The following is a 15650-nucleotide window of genomic DNA, read 5'->3' on the forward strand; positions in this document are numbered from 1 at the left end:
TGAGATGTCTCTGAATTCTCTGAATCTTTTCACAATATTATGTACTGTAGATGTTGAAAGACCTAAATTCCCGGCAATCTTGCATTGGGAAATGTTCCTTTTGAACTGACTAACAATTCTCTCACGAATTTTGGCACAAAGGAGTGAGCCACGACCCATCCTTGCAAAGACTGAGCCTTTGATGGACGCTACTTTTATACCCAGTCATGATACCTCACCTGCTACCAATTAGCCTGCTTAATGTGGAGTCTTTCAAACCGGTGTTACTTGAATATTCTGTGCACTTTTCAATCTTATTTTAACTCTGTCCCAACTTTTGTTGAGTGTGTTGCAGCCATCAAATTCTAAATTTGTATATATTTACAAAATACAATTAAGTTGGTCAGTAAAACTATTGAAAATCTTTTCTTTGCACTTTCGTCAGTTAAGTAAGGGTTCATGTGAATTAACATATCACAGATTTTTGTTTTTATTGCATTTTGGAAAATATCCCAACTTTTCTGGAAATGGGGTTTGTATTTCTATTCAACATCAGCTACTAATAACATTCTCTTCCCTGTTGCCTCTTCAGATTTCTTGCTCTGGTCAAACAAAGAATTTGGCATTGCCAGTTTGGTTGTTTTCAGTTTTTGCTGCATCAGATTAGTCTGGCTCTCGGCCAGACAGAAACTTCCCCCAACACTGGTGGGTGGAGGGGAAGTGGTTTATGGGAAAAGCAGAAGCAAAGTCCTCCACAATAATGAATTAAAAGAAAGTGGTCATGCGCAAACCCAGTGACATCAGGACAGACAGGTCTGTGTGGCTGTTTAAGAGCAGGAAACAACCAGGTATTGGAAAGGCTTGAAGCCACCAGCTTTGACAGTTGCCAAAATGTCTGTTTGGAGACTGTCAATCAATGCGGATATTTGCAGAGACAGATAAACATCCCCTTGCATTATAACAGCATGTAACCCTTCTGAAAATACATCATCAGCTGGTGGAAATTCTGGGTCACCCCAAGGTTATTAATGGTGTAGTATAAAGGCAACCCTTTCTTTCATGAAGAGCAGGAAAGCACATCATTGCAGCGCCTCAACCATCTTTCAGCTCCCTTTGGTCATACTTCTTGCACCCTGATTGGTTGTATCTAGTTCTGAAACTTTGATCCTCCCTTCCAATTCCCCTTCCACAAGACAAAACCAGATCTGCTGTTCTTCCATCTCTGATAGTTCTATGACTCAGTGACTCAGCCCCTGATGACATTCCCTCCTGGTCAGTCCAGCAATGGAAGAGCAGTGAAGAGGTCCTTCTGCTTGCTCTGGTTGGATCACTGCTCGTTGCAATTCCTTCAAAATACTTTTCCTGTTTGCTCCCATTTCCTATGTCACAAATTTGGCTGTGATAGGATTTTGTCACTTATGGGTAAATCTGAATCTTCCTTGGGGTGTTCAGGCAGGCAAGGTTTCATTCCAAAATAAAAGATTTAGTAATTCCATGTCATCTGTTAAGTGAGTCTGGATTTTTAACCCTTTTTAGACCTTATCCTTAATTTGACAGCAATGGTAGTAGTAGTTTTGATTATGAACATGCACTACACTCTTTCCCTCCCCTTCCCCCCCCCCCGTTCTGCTCTCCACTGCCCTAAAATAGATTCAAATTATACGTGAATATTTTTTTTTACAAGATGTTGATAGCATTTTGGTTAGTGGACATTGTGACCTATTACTGAAATTTATGGTTCCAAGGTCATGGGCTTGTATTTGACTCAGTTATTTTGTTCCCTAGTTGATTTATGAAACAGGTATACTCCTTGCTGAAGTATTCCAGTTTAACATTGCACTACCAATGTGCTTTATCTAGATTAATAACTGGCAGCTTTCAGGCTCAGTAGTGTTTGATAATGTACTGGTTTTGAGACTGTGTGAGGTGTGACTTTCAAGTGGACATGGAGGTGGGGAGGACAACAGCATGTACTTAGAAAATGCAAAAATAAGAATGCCAAAATATTGAAATCAGCGCATCAGGAAAAAATCTGTAGGCGATGCCAGAGTAAAATCTTTCATAAGGATTCCAAGCCATTTAGGTTGGACAATCCCACCTGGAACAACTTTTCCAATTGTTTCTCATTCATTCTTTGGGAATCAAGTGTTTAGGCTGGGCCATCATTTAATTCTCAAGATGGGCCACCCTTGAGAAGGAGGAGGGGCGTCACCACTTTGAGCTACTACATCCCTATTTCCACAGGGCTACTGGGTCTGAACTTCATGGATGTAGGCCCAGTAACCATTAAGGGCCAGCGAGATATTTCCAGGTCAGGCCAGGTTGATGTGCTACTTGAAGTGAATCCTTGGGTGATAGTTCTTCCTTTCACCTTTTTCCCTTGTCTTTATCGGTGGTTGAGGGTGGGGATTTCAGAGGTGGTGCCAGAGTATCTTGATGAGTATGTCAGTGCATTTATCGCCAATAGTTATTGTGAAGATGTAGTTGGGTAAGTTTAAGCAAGGTGGAGGTTAAGGTTATAGGTGCTGGTGGGACATTGAATTTGAAATGTGAAGTAGATTGGGAGATCAAGGCATTGAGGTTGATTACTATAAAAATGACCTCGGTCCCATTCTTCCCTTGGCCCATCTGAGTACATTACAGCTATGTTCTTGCAGACAAACATGTACTCTTTCAGGAATCAGAATCAGGTTTATTATCACTGGCGTGCTATGAAGTTTCTGGGTTTTTTTAGCAGTAGAGCAGAGTAAAACTTAAACAGTTACTCTGTGTCAGCATGCATACAGCAAAAGAAGAATAGCAAGGCAGTGTGCATGCGCCATTAGAAAGCTGATGGCACTGAGGAGGACGCTGTTCCTAAAGGTTGAATGTGGGGTTTTCAGGCTCTTGCCTCTTCCCAGATGGTCATAATGAGAAGAGGCTATATCCAGGACAGTAAAAGTCCTTCATGATGAGCCTTTTGTGAAGTCCTCAATGGTGGGGAGGCTTGTGGCCATGATGGACCTCATGCTAGCTAGACCCAGTATAGGAAGAACAGCTTGGAGGTGCAGGAGTTCAGAGATTAATATCTACTGTGGTCCTTTGGTCAGAATTTGACATTTAGTAAGATATTGGGCAGTTGTTTGTTGATACCAAATAGCTGTCGAGTTGGAATTCAGTATGCTTTTGTTTTTTCGAGTTGTAAACCATTTATTTATGGTGGAAAACAGTAACTGCAGAATGAAGAGGACTAATCCTACCTCCTCTTAATTAGACTGGAGATCTTCATTCAGAACTTGTAAATGTTGAATTGCAGTACCCGAGTATCAGTACAAAGATCTTCGTCAAATTTAAAGACCTTTGTTGTTCATAAAATATGTAAATTCTTATCCTAGTACATGGTTTCTGAATTATGTGTTTGTTCACCCGAGGGAAAACCATCTGCCACCTGGAACTATGCACAGACAAACGGTAGCTATTGAGTTAATTAATATGTTTCTAAAGCAAGGAAAAAATACTTATCAGTAATCAAAGACAAGTGGTTGACATTTAGTTCAGACAGGCAAGCATATGGAAGTAATGGATTGAAGTTTTGGGCGGGACACTCCATCACAACTTGATAAGAATAATTTGCCTGTTGATTCCTCAGATGTCAGACACTGATTGCAGGGTTTTCACTTTTTTTTCATTTCCCAGACTTCTGTTGCTTCTTTTTACACAAAGAAAAACTTCAAGGCTAACACCAAAGGTTGTACCTTCATATTAATGGCACTGAAAACAGCCCTTTCATTTGCAAGGAAAGGGAATATTATCTATTTTGTTTAGCAAGGCTCTGTCAGCTGCTAGTCTCATGAATGTTAATTGAGCAGTGTCAGAATTGCTAGAATTGATCTAATACTCTTGAAATGATAAAAAGATTATTCTGTATTTGATCTGTATTGAATCTACATAATCTGTAGTTCTGTTACTTTAAATCAAACGGTTTTTCATGCTTAAACAAAAGTAAGACATTGAAGATCAGTGTCTAATGAGTAATTAGATGTTTTTGATCAATTTCATGCAGCAGCCACTTGATCTAATCATGTTCTGGTGCAAGGCTTCATATTTATTGTAAATGTTTTGTACATAAGTTAGTGGCCCTATTGAATTACTAAATAAAGCAAGTGAGGAAACTCCACAGTTACCAAAGAAAGTTGAGATCAAGCTCTATGTAAATATGATACTCAGCAAGTACAAATGATACTGAGTAAAGTGTAGTAGATCTGTGGGGGAGAGAGGAGATTGAACATTGTTAATTAAAGTCTTTTGTCATGGAGTATGGTTTACTGTGTTATACAGATACCACAACTTGTTTCAGAAGATTAGCAATCTATATTGTTGTTAGTTACTACTTTCCACCTACATGGTAGGTGCATGGTACATCGAAATTTTCTCAGATTTTTGTCCATTTTGGATCAATGCTGTATTTTGATTACATTAATGGTGACTGTTTCTAATTCCTTTCATAACAAAGTTTTATTTAAAATGCAGTTTTTTTCACTTTGGGATCTCTTAGTACATGTGTGACCCTGCTTTGTTCATTCAAATAATACTTTTTTGAAAAAAAATCTACTTCTGCCTTCTAATCTTGCAATTTTGAAATGCATGAAATCCTGTTTGTTGTGGGATGCTGGTTGAGATGACAATATCGGACAAAAGAATAAGTGCTGAGAATGAAGTATTCATTAATGAGAACTGGTTTTTCTTTTGCATGTTTTAATAGAGTAATATGTGGATTCATGTAACAAAATGTGGACTGCTTATGAATAATTGTTACCTGGAAGAGGCCACCAACCCTGAACTAGTTTAATAACATAATTGTATGTTTTGTACAATACTATGAGTATATAATCATCATAGTGTAGACTCATTCCTGGGAAAAAGTATGAGTGTTAAATGCTGGAGTTCCTTGCACTGTACAGAATATATTATAATTCTGTTTTTAAATATTCCTTTTAGTATTCACACTTCAGACAGTCAGCAAGAGTTCTTCAAGATGCTGGATGAGAAGATTGAAAGGGTAAGTTTGATATTTAATGCTCTTCCTGGCTAATTCTAGTATAGACTTCCTGTTCCCCATTTCTCCATTTTCATATCAAGATTGGCTATTATTTAACTAGGTACAGCGAAACTTCTTCCCCCACAGAGTAAAATGATGCACCTAAATTGAGTATGTGGTTTTAATCTATTTACTATGTTTTCCAAGTTGGCTTTCATTGTTATATGGTTAGAGATTTTATATCTTGCATGCATACCTGCAACCAGTGGGTAATTTATCAAAGTCCAAAATACATGTTGCTCTGTCTGCCAGTAAATCTCATCTTCATTAAAACACCAGCTGAGAAGAAGCTTCAAAAGAGAATAAATTGAGTTTTATGAATTAAGGAAATGGAATTAAAGTTGTTATGTGCTTTTCATAGCTTTGTGTAATCAAAAATTAACTCATGAAACGTTGTTGAAATAAACCCAATAACAGATTTAAGACTGTTTACTATGCGTTCTGTTGAACACTCCCAGTAGACAGATGGTGAATTTAAGACACTACACATGCAAAACATATGATTTAGCTGTGCAAAAATAAAGCTCTTAAGATCCTTTTGATGAAGTCTGCAATGACTGTATTCCTTGTGGACTTTGATGTTAAATTATTGTAGCTTGTTTTGTTAAATACAGTCAATTCCAGTTAATTGAGATACATTGGGGCCAGTACATTTTGGCCCAATTAAGTGGATGCCCACGAGCCAAAGTTTCAAGGAAATAGATATAAAGGTACAACAAAGACAAACTGAGTACCAAATTATGTATTTAATTTAAATACAGAACAAATTAGTACACTACCAAAACTGCTATGTACTACAAAACTGTATTAGTTCCTAATAGTTATCAACAGAGGAAATCATCCCATGTACTGTGTTCTTTTGATTGACTGTAAATGTGCAAAATCAGTGCGGGCACCTAGTGCAGATAATGAACTATCTTCAACGAATGCTTTCAGTGATTGCCACCTCCAAATCTTTATTTTCATTGTAATATTCAAGATGATTGGTGATAATTTCAAATTTTTTTGTAGTTCCTTACTTGTTGAAGTAGTGAAATTGCTTTATCTTCACTTCTGGCCGTTCTGGCACCTCCAAGCCTGAATGTTTGAAACTGCAATAAACAAGACGGTTCTGAATTGTCCTACTGTTTATGTCTCACCAATTATTAGTGACAAAAATCACTTCTTTTTGAATACTAACATAGGCAACTACCAATATTTTTAAAACTGTTCCCCCTAAGCATGGTGCAGTGTCTTAAGGGCCACATGACATGAACACGACTAATGCTAGTTCAGCAACAGTCTCCTGTCCCAGTTAAGTGGCATAGTGTCCCAAATATTGAAGGGAAGACAGCTATTTTCTTGATTTGCTTTTGTTCTTTAAGGGCTGCCCAATTAAACAAAGGCCTAAACTGGAATCCACTGTATTCCATTTGGCCACAGAAAAAATGCATTGAATATGCTGAGCAATCTATGTCAATAGATTGTGTTTGTGTTTGTTTATTGTGTGCAAGATTTGTGGAGTGGCGTTGAGGCAGGGGAAAAGAGATGGTTAAATGCAGAGCTACCATGAAACAAAATAACTATGTTTTATTTAATCAGAGTTTTTCCACATTCCAAACTATCCATCCCTCTGTCCTTCATTGTATTTCTTATATCCCAGTTTTGGCAAAGGGCTCATATCCGGTTTGTCAAATTATCTGGTATTGGTTCAATGGAATCACATGTACTGAGTTACAGTGAAAAGCCTTTTGCTTTGCGTGCCATCCAGAGAAATCATGCCATACTTGCCCATAGTGAATTAGTAAAAAATTATATGGAAGTTGCCAGGCCATTTCTATCTTGTTTTCAACACCGGCAGCATTCTGCTTTAGTTTGTACTGCATGTTATCTCTGTACACAGCTGTTGTTCAAGTGGATATGGCTAGCCAGCTTCCAATGTTTACCACATTTCTTACTCATAACCCAAATAATTTCAAATGGATGGTTTTCTTTTACATTTCCATCCCATGATAAACACTACTTGGTTGTGCATCCTTTTGTTATTTAGCATCCAAATGTAATTTACATTGAAGGGGCAGTTTTACCGTGGCAGTTGTACCCTAGCCTGTGTTAAATCCTACTCATTCAGACCATAAAGCTGGATTACGTTCTTGATCAAAGAAATGATTTATCCTGTTTGGTGTTGAATTAAACATTTGCCTGATCTCTGAGGCTACTTCTACTTTTACTTGTAATTGATAGAGGTTAAGATTAGAAATGTATTATGTGTAGGTCTCAGGTAATGGATCTTCTCAGGTATTTATCCATTTGTAGTTGGTATCATGTAACAGTGAAGCCTTTCTTAACATTTCACTTCTCTTACCGCCCCCCCCCCCCCCCATTAATAGTCCACTACCAAGAGCATGCCATTGAAAAGCAATAAAAGCTTTGTGCATAGAGAAATGTGCATTGGTGACAGAGTTCATATTCTGCAGAGTAGGAAGGAGAAAGCTAGAAGTGGGTTTCTACCACTGGACTGAGATGTCCAAATGTCAGTGATCAATATTAGGTTTAATATCATTGGCTAATGTCATGAAATTTGTTGATATGTGGCAGCAGTACATTGCATATGTAATAAAAACTAACTTATAGTAAGAAGTGTATATTAAAGAATTAAATTAGTGCAAAAAAAAAGGGAAAGAAGTAGCGAGGTAGTGTTTAGTGTTTATGGGTTCAATGTCCATTCAGAAATCTGATGGCAGAGAGGAAGAAGCTGTTCCAGAATCATTGAGTGTGTTCCTTCAAGCTCCTGTATCACCTCCCGAATTGTAACAATGAGAAGAGAGCATGTCCAGGGTGATGGGAGTCCTTAATGGTGGATGCTGTCTTTTTGAAGCATCACTCCTTGAAGATGTCCTGGATGCTGGGAAGCCAATCCTATGATGGAGGTAACTGAGTTTGCAACTTTCAGTAGCTTATTTTGAACTTGCGCAGTGCCCCCCCCCCCCCCACCACTATATCAGATGGTCATACAACCTGTTAGAACGCTTTCCACAGTACATCTAGAAATTTGAGTGTCTTTGGTGACATTATCAAATCCAGTGTTGTCTGAGTGGAGTCATTTAGGAATTGAGTGAGCGTTACTGCACTTAGGTCAGAATATCAACCATTTCCATTACTTCACAGGATTGTTACCCGTAACCATGGCGATCCTTCTATAAGGATCCTAAAGTCTCCCAGAATCCTATTTCTCTGGAATTAGTTCTATCCAATTAAACATTTTGTCAGCTCATTTTATAATCTCCAGTGTCTACTAATTCCATTGTGACTCTTGCTTATTAACCACAAATTCCATCTGATTGAGCCTCTGAACCTAAGTTGGTTGTATTATGTCCACCAACTCCTTTCATTGACTGGCATGTTACCCAGCAGAACCTCTGCTCTGCATTCTATTCGCTTCCACCTCTCATCCAACCAAAAATTACTACTTGTACAAACCATTGACTTTGCACTCATGGTCTTTTTTTTTTAATTGGTTTATTGCAGATGATACTAAGATAGATGGCGTTGTGGTTAATGAAGTTGATTTTCAAAGCTTGCAGAGAGATTTAGGCCAGTTAGAAGAGTGGGCTGAAAGATGGCAGATGGAGTTTAATGCTGATAAGTGTGAGGTGCTACATTTTGGTAGGAATAATCCAAATAGGACATACATGGTAATGGTAGGGGATTGAGGAATGCAGTAGAACAGAGTGATCTAGGAATAATGGTGCTGATGCACCATCAATAACTCACACTGAGACGTAAGGCGAGATATCGGCTTTTATTGACTGGAAGAAGGAACCAGGAATGAGTGTCTATCATACAATGTCCTGGAGACTGAGGCCGAGCGTCAGGCCTCAGACCTCCTTTATACAGGGCCTGTGGGAGGAGCCACAGGAGCAGTCAGCAGGGGCGTGTCCCGACAGGCACATAGTTCACCACAGGTGCATAGTTCCCTGAAGGTGGAATCTCATGTGGATAGGGTGATGAAGAAAGCTTTTGGTATGCTGGCCCTTATAAATCAGAACATTGAGTATAGGAGTTGGGATGTAATGTTAAAATTGTGCAAGGCATTGGTGAGGTCAGATTTGGACTATTGTGTACAGTTCTGGTCACTGAATTATAGGAAAGATGTCAACAAAATAGAGAGAGTACAGAGGAGATGTACTAGAATGTTACCTGGGTTTCAGCACCTAACGTTCAGAGAAATTTTGAACAAGTTAGGCCTTTATTCTTTGGAGCGTAGAAGGTTGGGGGGGACTTGATAGAGGTATTTAAAATTATGAGGGGGATAGATAGAGTTGACATGGATAGGCTTTTTCCATTGAGAGTAGGAGAGATTTAAACAAGAGGACATGAGTTGAGAGCTAAGAGGCAAAAGTTTAGGGGTAACAACAGGGGGAACTTCTTTACTCAGAGAGTGGTAGCTGTGTGGAACGAGCTTCCAGTAGAAGTGGTAGAGGCAGGTTCGATTTTGTCATTTCAGAAAAAAATTGGATAGGTATATGGACAGGAAAGGAATGGAGGGTTATGGGCTGAGTGCAGGTAGGTGGGACTAGGTGAGAGTAAGCATTTGGCACAGACTAGAAGGGCCGAGATGGCCTGTTTCTGTGCTGTAATTGTTATATGGCTATATATTATTGTCACCTGCACTGAGATACAGTGGAAATCTTTGCTTTGCATGCCATCCATACAGATCATTTCAAAGCATCAGTACACTGAGCGCTAAGAGAGTGCAAAATAAAGTGTTACAGTTGCAGTGAAAGAGTAGTACAGGCATACAGTACAGTACAAGAGCTCTGTCAAGGTAAACTGTGAGGTCAAGAATTCATCTGAAAAGACTCCCCATTATGAGAGTTTGCTTAGAATCCTTGTTTATCAGCTAAATTAGTTTCAATGAAATGTTGATAGATACCTTTTAAGATGTATTGGTATAGCATGTTGAAGACCACCACAGATAATTTGGAAAACAGTATGGAGATTAACCATACACAATCTGCTTCAGTATAATATTTGCTACCTTAACATTGTGCAGATTATCAAATTTGTTCCAGATAATTACTGCCCTAGGACAGAATGACAATTACAATTGACGAGTCATTCCTTATATAGCTCTATTAATATTCAATTCAAAATCTTATGATGTGGCGTATTCTGTGAAGTGATTAATAATCTGCAGTTTGTTTCCCAGTATCTAGTTTATCTGTTGCAAGAAATACCATTCATTGAAACAGAATTAAAAACCAGAACCACTTCTAACCTTGTCTTGAATTGCTTCTCATATTGGCTTTGTTTTTCTAGCTATTATGTTTGCTCAGTAACTATTGTCAGTCACACTCGAAACACAGGCACATGGCTAGGAATTCCAGCAGGGCACGACAGATATGCATGACAGTCCTAAGCAAGCAAAGGGGATTAAAGTTGATGGCAAAGTAAAAGGTCAGCATGGACGTGGTGGGTCAAAAGGCCCCCTTTCTAAAGTTCAAACAAAATTTATTATCGGAGTACAAATATGTCACCACGTCCAACACTGACATTCATTTTATTGTAGGCATACTCAGTAATGGAATAATAACCATAATAGAATCAATGAAAGACCACACTAACTTAGGCGTTCAACCAGTGTGCAAAAGACAACAAACTGTGCTAACATTGTGAACCAGCTATGTCTCCCCTCTTACTGTGAAACGGAGACACCCCTTTCTGCCGTATTAGGGAGGAGAGAGGGAGAGCAAGAGACTGGGCTATGTCGAATACCTGGTGAACTAGTAGTATTCTTTGGAGTACTGCAAGGCTGCTGCCTTGCTCACGCTTGAATGCTTGGTGGTGGGCTCCCATGCTTATTTTGCCAGAGGTGGGAGGGGGATTGTTGCTTGCTGCCACTTTCGTGCAAGAGGGAGGGGAGCTGGGGGGTACTTTGGGGTTCTAACATTTAACTGTCGTTCATTCTTTGGAGGCACTCCTCTGTTTTCGTGGATGACTGCGAAGAAAAAGTACTTTAGAATGTATACTGTATACATTTGTCTGACAGTAAATGTACCTTTGAAATACAAAAAGAAAATTTATAAAATAAATAAATAGATAAATAAGCAGTAAAAATCAAGAATATGAAATGAAGAATCCTTGAAAGTGAGTTCATGGTTTGTGGAAAGAACTCAATGATGGGGCAAGTGGAGTTAACCCCTTTGGTTTAAAAGCCTGATGGTCGGGGGTAATAACTGTTCCTGAACCTGGTGATTGTGTCCTGAGGCTCCTGTTCCTCCTTCCTGGTGGCTTTTTGTGCGGTACTCTACAACAGAATGCTGATCCAAAGAGCAAATATTACAGATAAGGTGAAAATAATTTCAACCAAGTCCTGCAAGGGAGAAATGCTCTTTTTTTTAAACCAGATTGTGGGACCAGGTTTGCCTGGTTTCTCATTCCATTGATAGGCTCCATTCTGCAGTGATGCACCTCAGTGATCATCAGTGGTTTATAAATGTCAGAATTCTGATTTTTTTCACAGCGCTTGAGGAAGACCAGTTAGTGAATATGTTTGTAGCTAAAATTACGACACGGAGTCGGTAACTGCAGTCGAAGGAAAAACTTTATTCGAAAACTTCAGCCTCACTTTTAAGCCTCTGTCAACCGGCCCCCCATGGCGAAGAGGCTCCAAAGCTCTGTGCTCGCAAACCCCCGTAGGCTATCTAATTGTGAGTCGGTTCGGATACGCTAGGAAATGAGGCGCTACATAACCCCCCCCCAGAACCGGCGATACACCCCCCAATGTCCACAGCCTGGGCCAGAACCTGCTTGGGAGGTCGGCCTCTGCGCCGAGGCGCCGGAAACTCGGCCGGTTGCGCCAGGTCCACATGGGCCGGCTTGAGGCGGTCCACCGTGAAAACCTCCTCCTTCCCCCCAACGTCCAGCACGAACGTGGACCCATTGTTCCGGAGCACCGTAAACGGCCCCTCGTATGGCCGCTGCAGCGGTGGCCGATGCCCGCCCCTTCGTACAAACACAAACTTACAGTTCCGTAGGTCTTTGGGTACGCAGGTCGGGTGCCGCCCATGCTGTGAAGTGGGTATGGGGGCCAGGTTACCGAGCTTCTCGCGAAGTCTGCCCAGGACTGCAGCGGGTTCTTCCTCTTGCCCCCTCGGGGCTGGTAGGAACTCCCCGGGGACGGCCAGGGGCGCGCCGTATACCAACTCGGCCGACGAGGCGTGCAGGTCGTCCTTGGGCGCTGTGCGGATGCCGAGAAGGACCCAGGGAAGCTCGTCCGCCCAGTTGGCTCCTCGCAGGCGGGCCATGAGGGCCGACTTCAGGTGACGGTGGAAACGCTCCACTAGCCCGTTCGACTGTGGGTGGTAGGCAGTGGTGTGGTGCAGCTGAGTCCCCAAAAGGCTGGCCATAGCTGACCACAGGCTGGAGGTGAACTGGGCGCCTCTGTCGGAGGTAATGTGGGCTGGTACACCAAAGCGGGATATCCAGGTGGCGAGCAGGGCTCGGGCGCAAGATTCGGAGGTGGTGTCGGTGAGCGGGACCGCCTCTGGCCATCTTGTGAACCGGTCCACGATAGTCAGGAGATAACGCGCTCCGCGCGACACTGGCAGGGGGCCCACGATATCCACATGAATGTGGTCGAAACGCCGGTGGGCGGGATGGAACTGCTGCGGTGGGGCTTTGGTGTGCCGCTGAACCTTGGCCGTCTGGCAGTGCATGCACGTTCTGGCCCATTCACTGACCTGTTTGCGGAGACCGTGCCAAACGAACCTGCTGGAAACCAGCCGGACAGTTGTCCGGATGGAGGGATGCGCCAAGTTATGAATGGAGTCGAAAACATGTCGCCGCCAGGCTGCGGGGACGACCGGACGGGGCTGGCCGGTGGCGACGTCACAGAGTAGGGTCCTCTCACCTGGGCCCACGGGGAGGTCCTGGAGCTGCAAACCAGAGACTGCAGTCCTGTAACTCGGAATCTCCTCATCTACCTGCTGTGCCTCTGCCAGTGCCTCAAAGTCTACCCCTTGGGAAAGGGCATGAACGGTAGGGCGAGAGAGCGCATCCGCCACGACATTGTCCTTACCCGAGACGTGCCGGACATCCGTTGTGTATTCAGAGATGTAGGACAGGTGGCGTTGCTGGCAGGACGACCAGGGGTCGGATGCTTTCGTAAACGCAAAGGTAAGCGGTTTGTGGTCCGTGAACGCGGTGAAGGGCCGACCTTCTAGGAAGTACCTGAAATGCCGGATTGCCAGGTAGAGCGCCAACAGTTCCCGGTCAAAAGCACTGTACTTGAGCTCGGGTGGCCGCAGGTGTTTGCTGAAAAACGCCAGGGGTTGCCAGCGACCTGCGATGAGCTGCTCCAGCACCCCACCGACTGCCGTGTTTGATGCGTCCACTGTGAGGGCGGTAGGGGTGTCCATTCTGGGATGTACTAGCATTGCGGCGTCAGCCAAAGCTTCCTTCGTTTGAACGAAAGCGGCGGCGGACTCCTCGTCCCAGGTAATGTCCTTGCTCGGACCCGACATCAAGGCGAACAGGGGGCGCATGATCCGGGCAGCTGAAGGGAGGAAGCGGCGGTAGAAATTGACCATACCTACGAATTCCTGAAGGCCTTTGATCGTGGTGGGTCGGGGGAAGTGGCGGACCGCATCTACCTTAGCGGGCAGAGGGGTTGCCCCGTCTTTAGTAATCCTGTGGCCCAGGAAGTCAATGGTATCAAGTCCGAACTGGCATTTGGCAGGGTTGATTGTAAGACCGTACTCACTCAGTCGGGCGCAGAGTTGACGGAGGTGGGACAGATGCTCCTGACGACTGCCGCTGGCTATGAGGATGTCATCCAAATAGATGAACGCGAAGTCCAGGTCCCGTCCCACCGCGTCCATTAACCGCTGGAACGTCTGTGCGGCATTCTTCAGGCCGAACGGCATGCGGAGGAACTCGAAGAGGCCAAACGGGGTGATGAGAGCCGTTTTGGGGACGTCGTCAGGATGCATCGGGATCTGATGGTACCCTCGGACAAGGTCGACCTTGGAGAAGATCCAGGCGCCGTGCAGGTTTGCCGCAAAGTCCTGAATGTGCGGCACAGGGTAGCGGTCCGGTGCGGTAGCCTCGTTCAGCCTGCGGTAGTCGCCGCACGGTCTCCAGCCCCCCGTCGCTTTGGGCACCATGTGCAGGGGGGAAGCCCAGGGGCTGTCGGACCGCCGGATGATCCCCAATTCCTCCATTCTCTGGAACTCCTCCTTCGCCAGACGGAGCTTGTCCGGGGGAAGCCGCCGAGCACGGGCATGGAGGGGTGGTCCCTGTGTCGGGATGTGGTGCTGTACGCCGTGCCTGGGCATGGCTACTGTGAACTGCGGTGCCAGAACCGATGGGAACTCCGCCAGGACCCTGGTGAAGTCGTTGTCGGACAGCGTGATGGAGCCGAGGTGAGGGGCTGGCAACTGGGCCGCGCCCAGGGAGAACGTCTGAAAGGTCTCGGCGTGTACCAGTCTCTTCCTGGGCAGGTCAACCAGCAGGCTGTGAGCTCGCAAAAAATCCGCACCCAGAAGCGGTTGGGCTACGGCGGCCAGTGTGAAGTCCCACGTGAACTGGCTGGGGCCGAACAGTAGCTGCACCTGACGGGTGCCATAGGTCCTTACTGTGCTGCCATTCACGGCCCTCAGGGGGGGACCCGGTGCCCTGCTGCGGGTGTCGTAACTCGTCGGAGGTAAAACGCTGATCTCAGCCCCAGTATCGACCAAAAACCGGCGTCCCGACCTTCTATCCCACACATACAGGAGGCTATCCCGATGGCCAGCCGCCGTAGCCATCAGCGGCGGCTGGCCCTGGCGTTTCCCGGGAACTTGCAGGGCGGGCGGCAACGGCGGGCTTCTGCGCCCCACCGCTGGTGGTAGAAGCACCAGTGGTCATTGGGCCGGGGGTTAGTGGGCTCTGCGGCCGGGCCTGGACTGGTTTGCTGCCGGGAGCGTGGCTGGGAGATCTGTGCGATGGACGCCCCGCTCACCTTTTTGGCGTTCCACAGCAAGTCCGCCCGGGCTGCCACCTTCCGGGGGTCACTGAAATCCGCGTCGGACAGCAGCAGGCGTATGTCCTCGGGCAGCTGCTCCAGGAATGCCTGCTCAAACATGAGGCCTGTGTGTCCCTCGGCCAGAGACAACATCTCATTCATTAAAGCCGATGGAGGTCTGTCGCCCAAGCCATCCAGGTGCAGTAAACGGGCAGCCCGCTCGCGCCGTGAGAGTCCGAAAGTCCTGAGGAGCAGGGCTTTGAATTCCGTGTACTTGCCGTCTGCCGGGGGCGACTGTACGAACTCCGCGACCTGGGCAGCTGTGTCCTGGTCGAGGGAGCCCACCACGTAGTAGTAGCGGGTGTCTTCTGAGGTGATCCGGCGAACGTGGAATTGGGCTTCGGCTTGCTGGAACCATAGGTCCGGGCGCTGTGTCCAGAAACCCGGCAGTTTCAACGAAACCGCATGAACAGAGGCGGCGTCGGTCATTTCTGGTCCAAAAATCGTTTGGACCGTCGGGGTCACCAATTGTAGCGGTGTGCTACAAGCAGCGCTAAAATTACGACACGGAGTCGGTAACTGCAGTCGAAGGAAAAACTTTATTCG

General features: G+C 44.7%; 1 protein-coding gene across 2 annotated transcripts in view; it reads left to right on the top strand.

The window, feature by feature from the left end:
* The window catches only part of LOC132402167 (uncharacterized protein C1orf21-like), a 199529-nt gene that overhangs the window by 174862 nt on the left and 9017 nt on the right, over nucleotides 1-15650 (top strand). For both annotated transcript variants that reach the window (XM_059984845.1, XM_059984846.1), the window contains exon 6: nucleotides 4957-5017. In XM_059984845.1, the coding sequence (XP_059840828.1) occupies nucleotides 4957-5017 (61 nt within the window). The remainder of the gene's footprint in view (nucleotides 1-4956; nucleotides 5018-15650) is intronic.

This window comes from Hypanus sabinus, chromosome 11 (assembly GCF_030144855.1).
Source record: "Hypanus sabinus isolate sHypSab1 chromosome 11, sHypSab1.hap1, whole genome shotgun sequence".
Classification (NCBI taxonomy): Eukaryota; Metazoa; Chordata; class Chondrichthyes; order Myliobatiformes; family Dasyatidae; genus Hypanus; species Hypanus sabinus.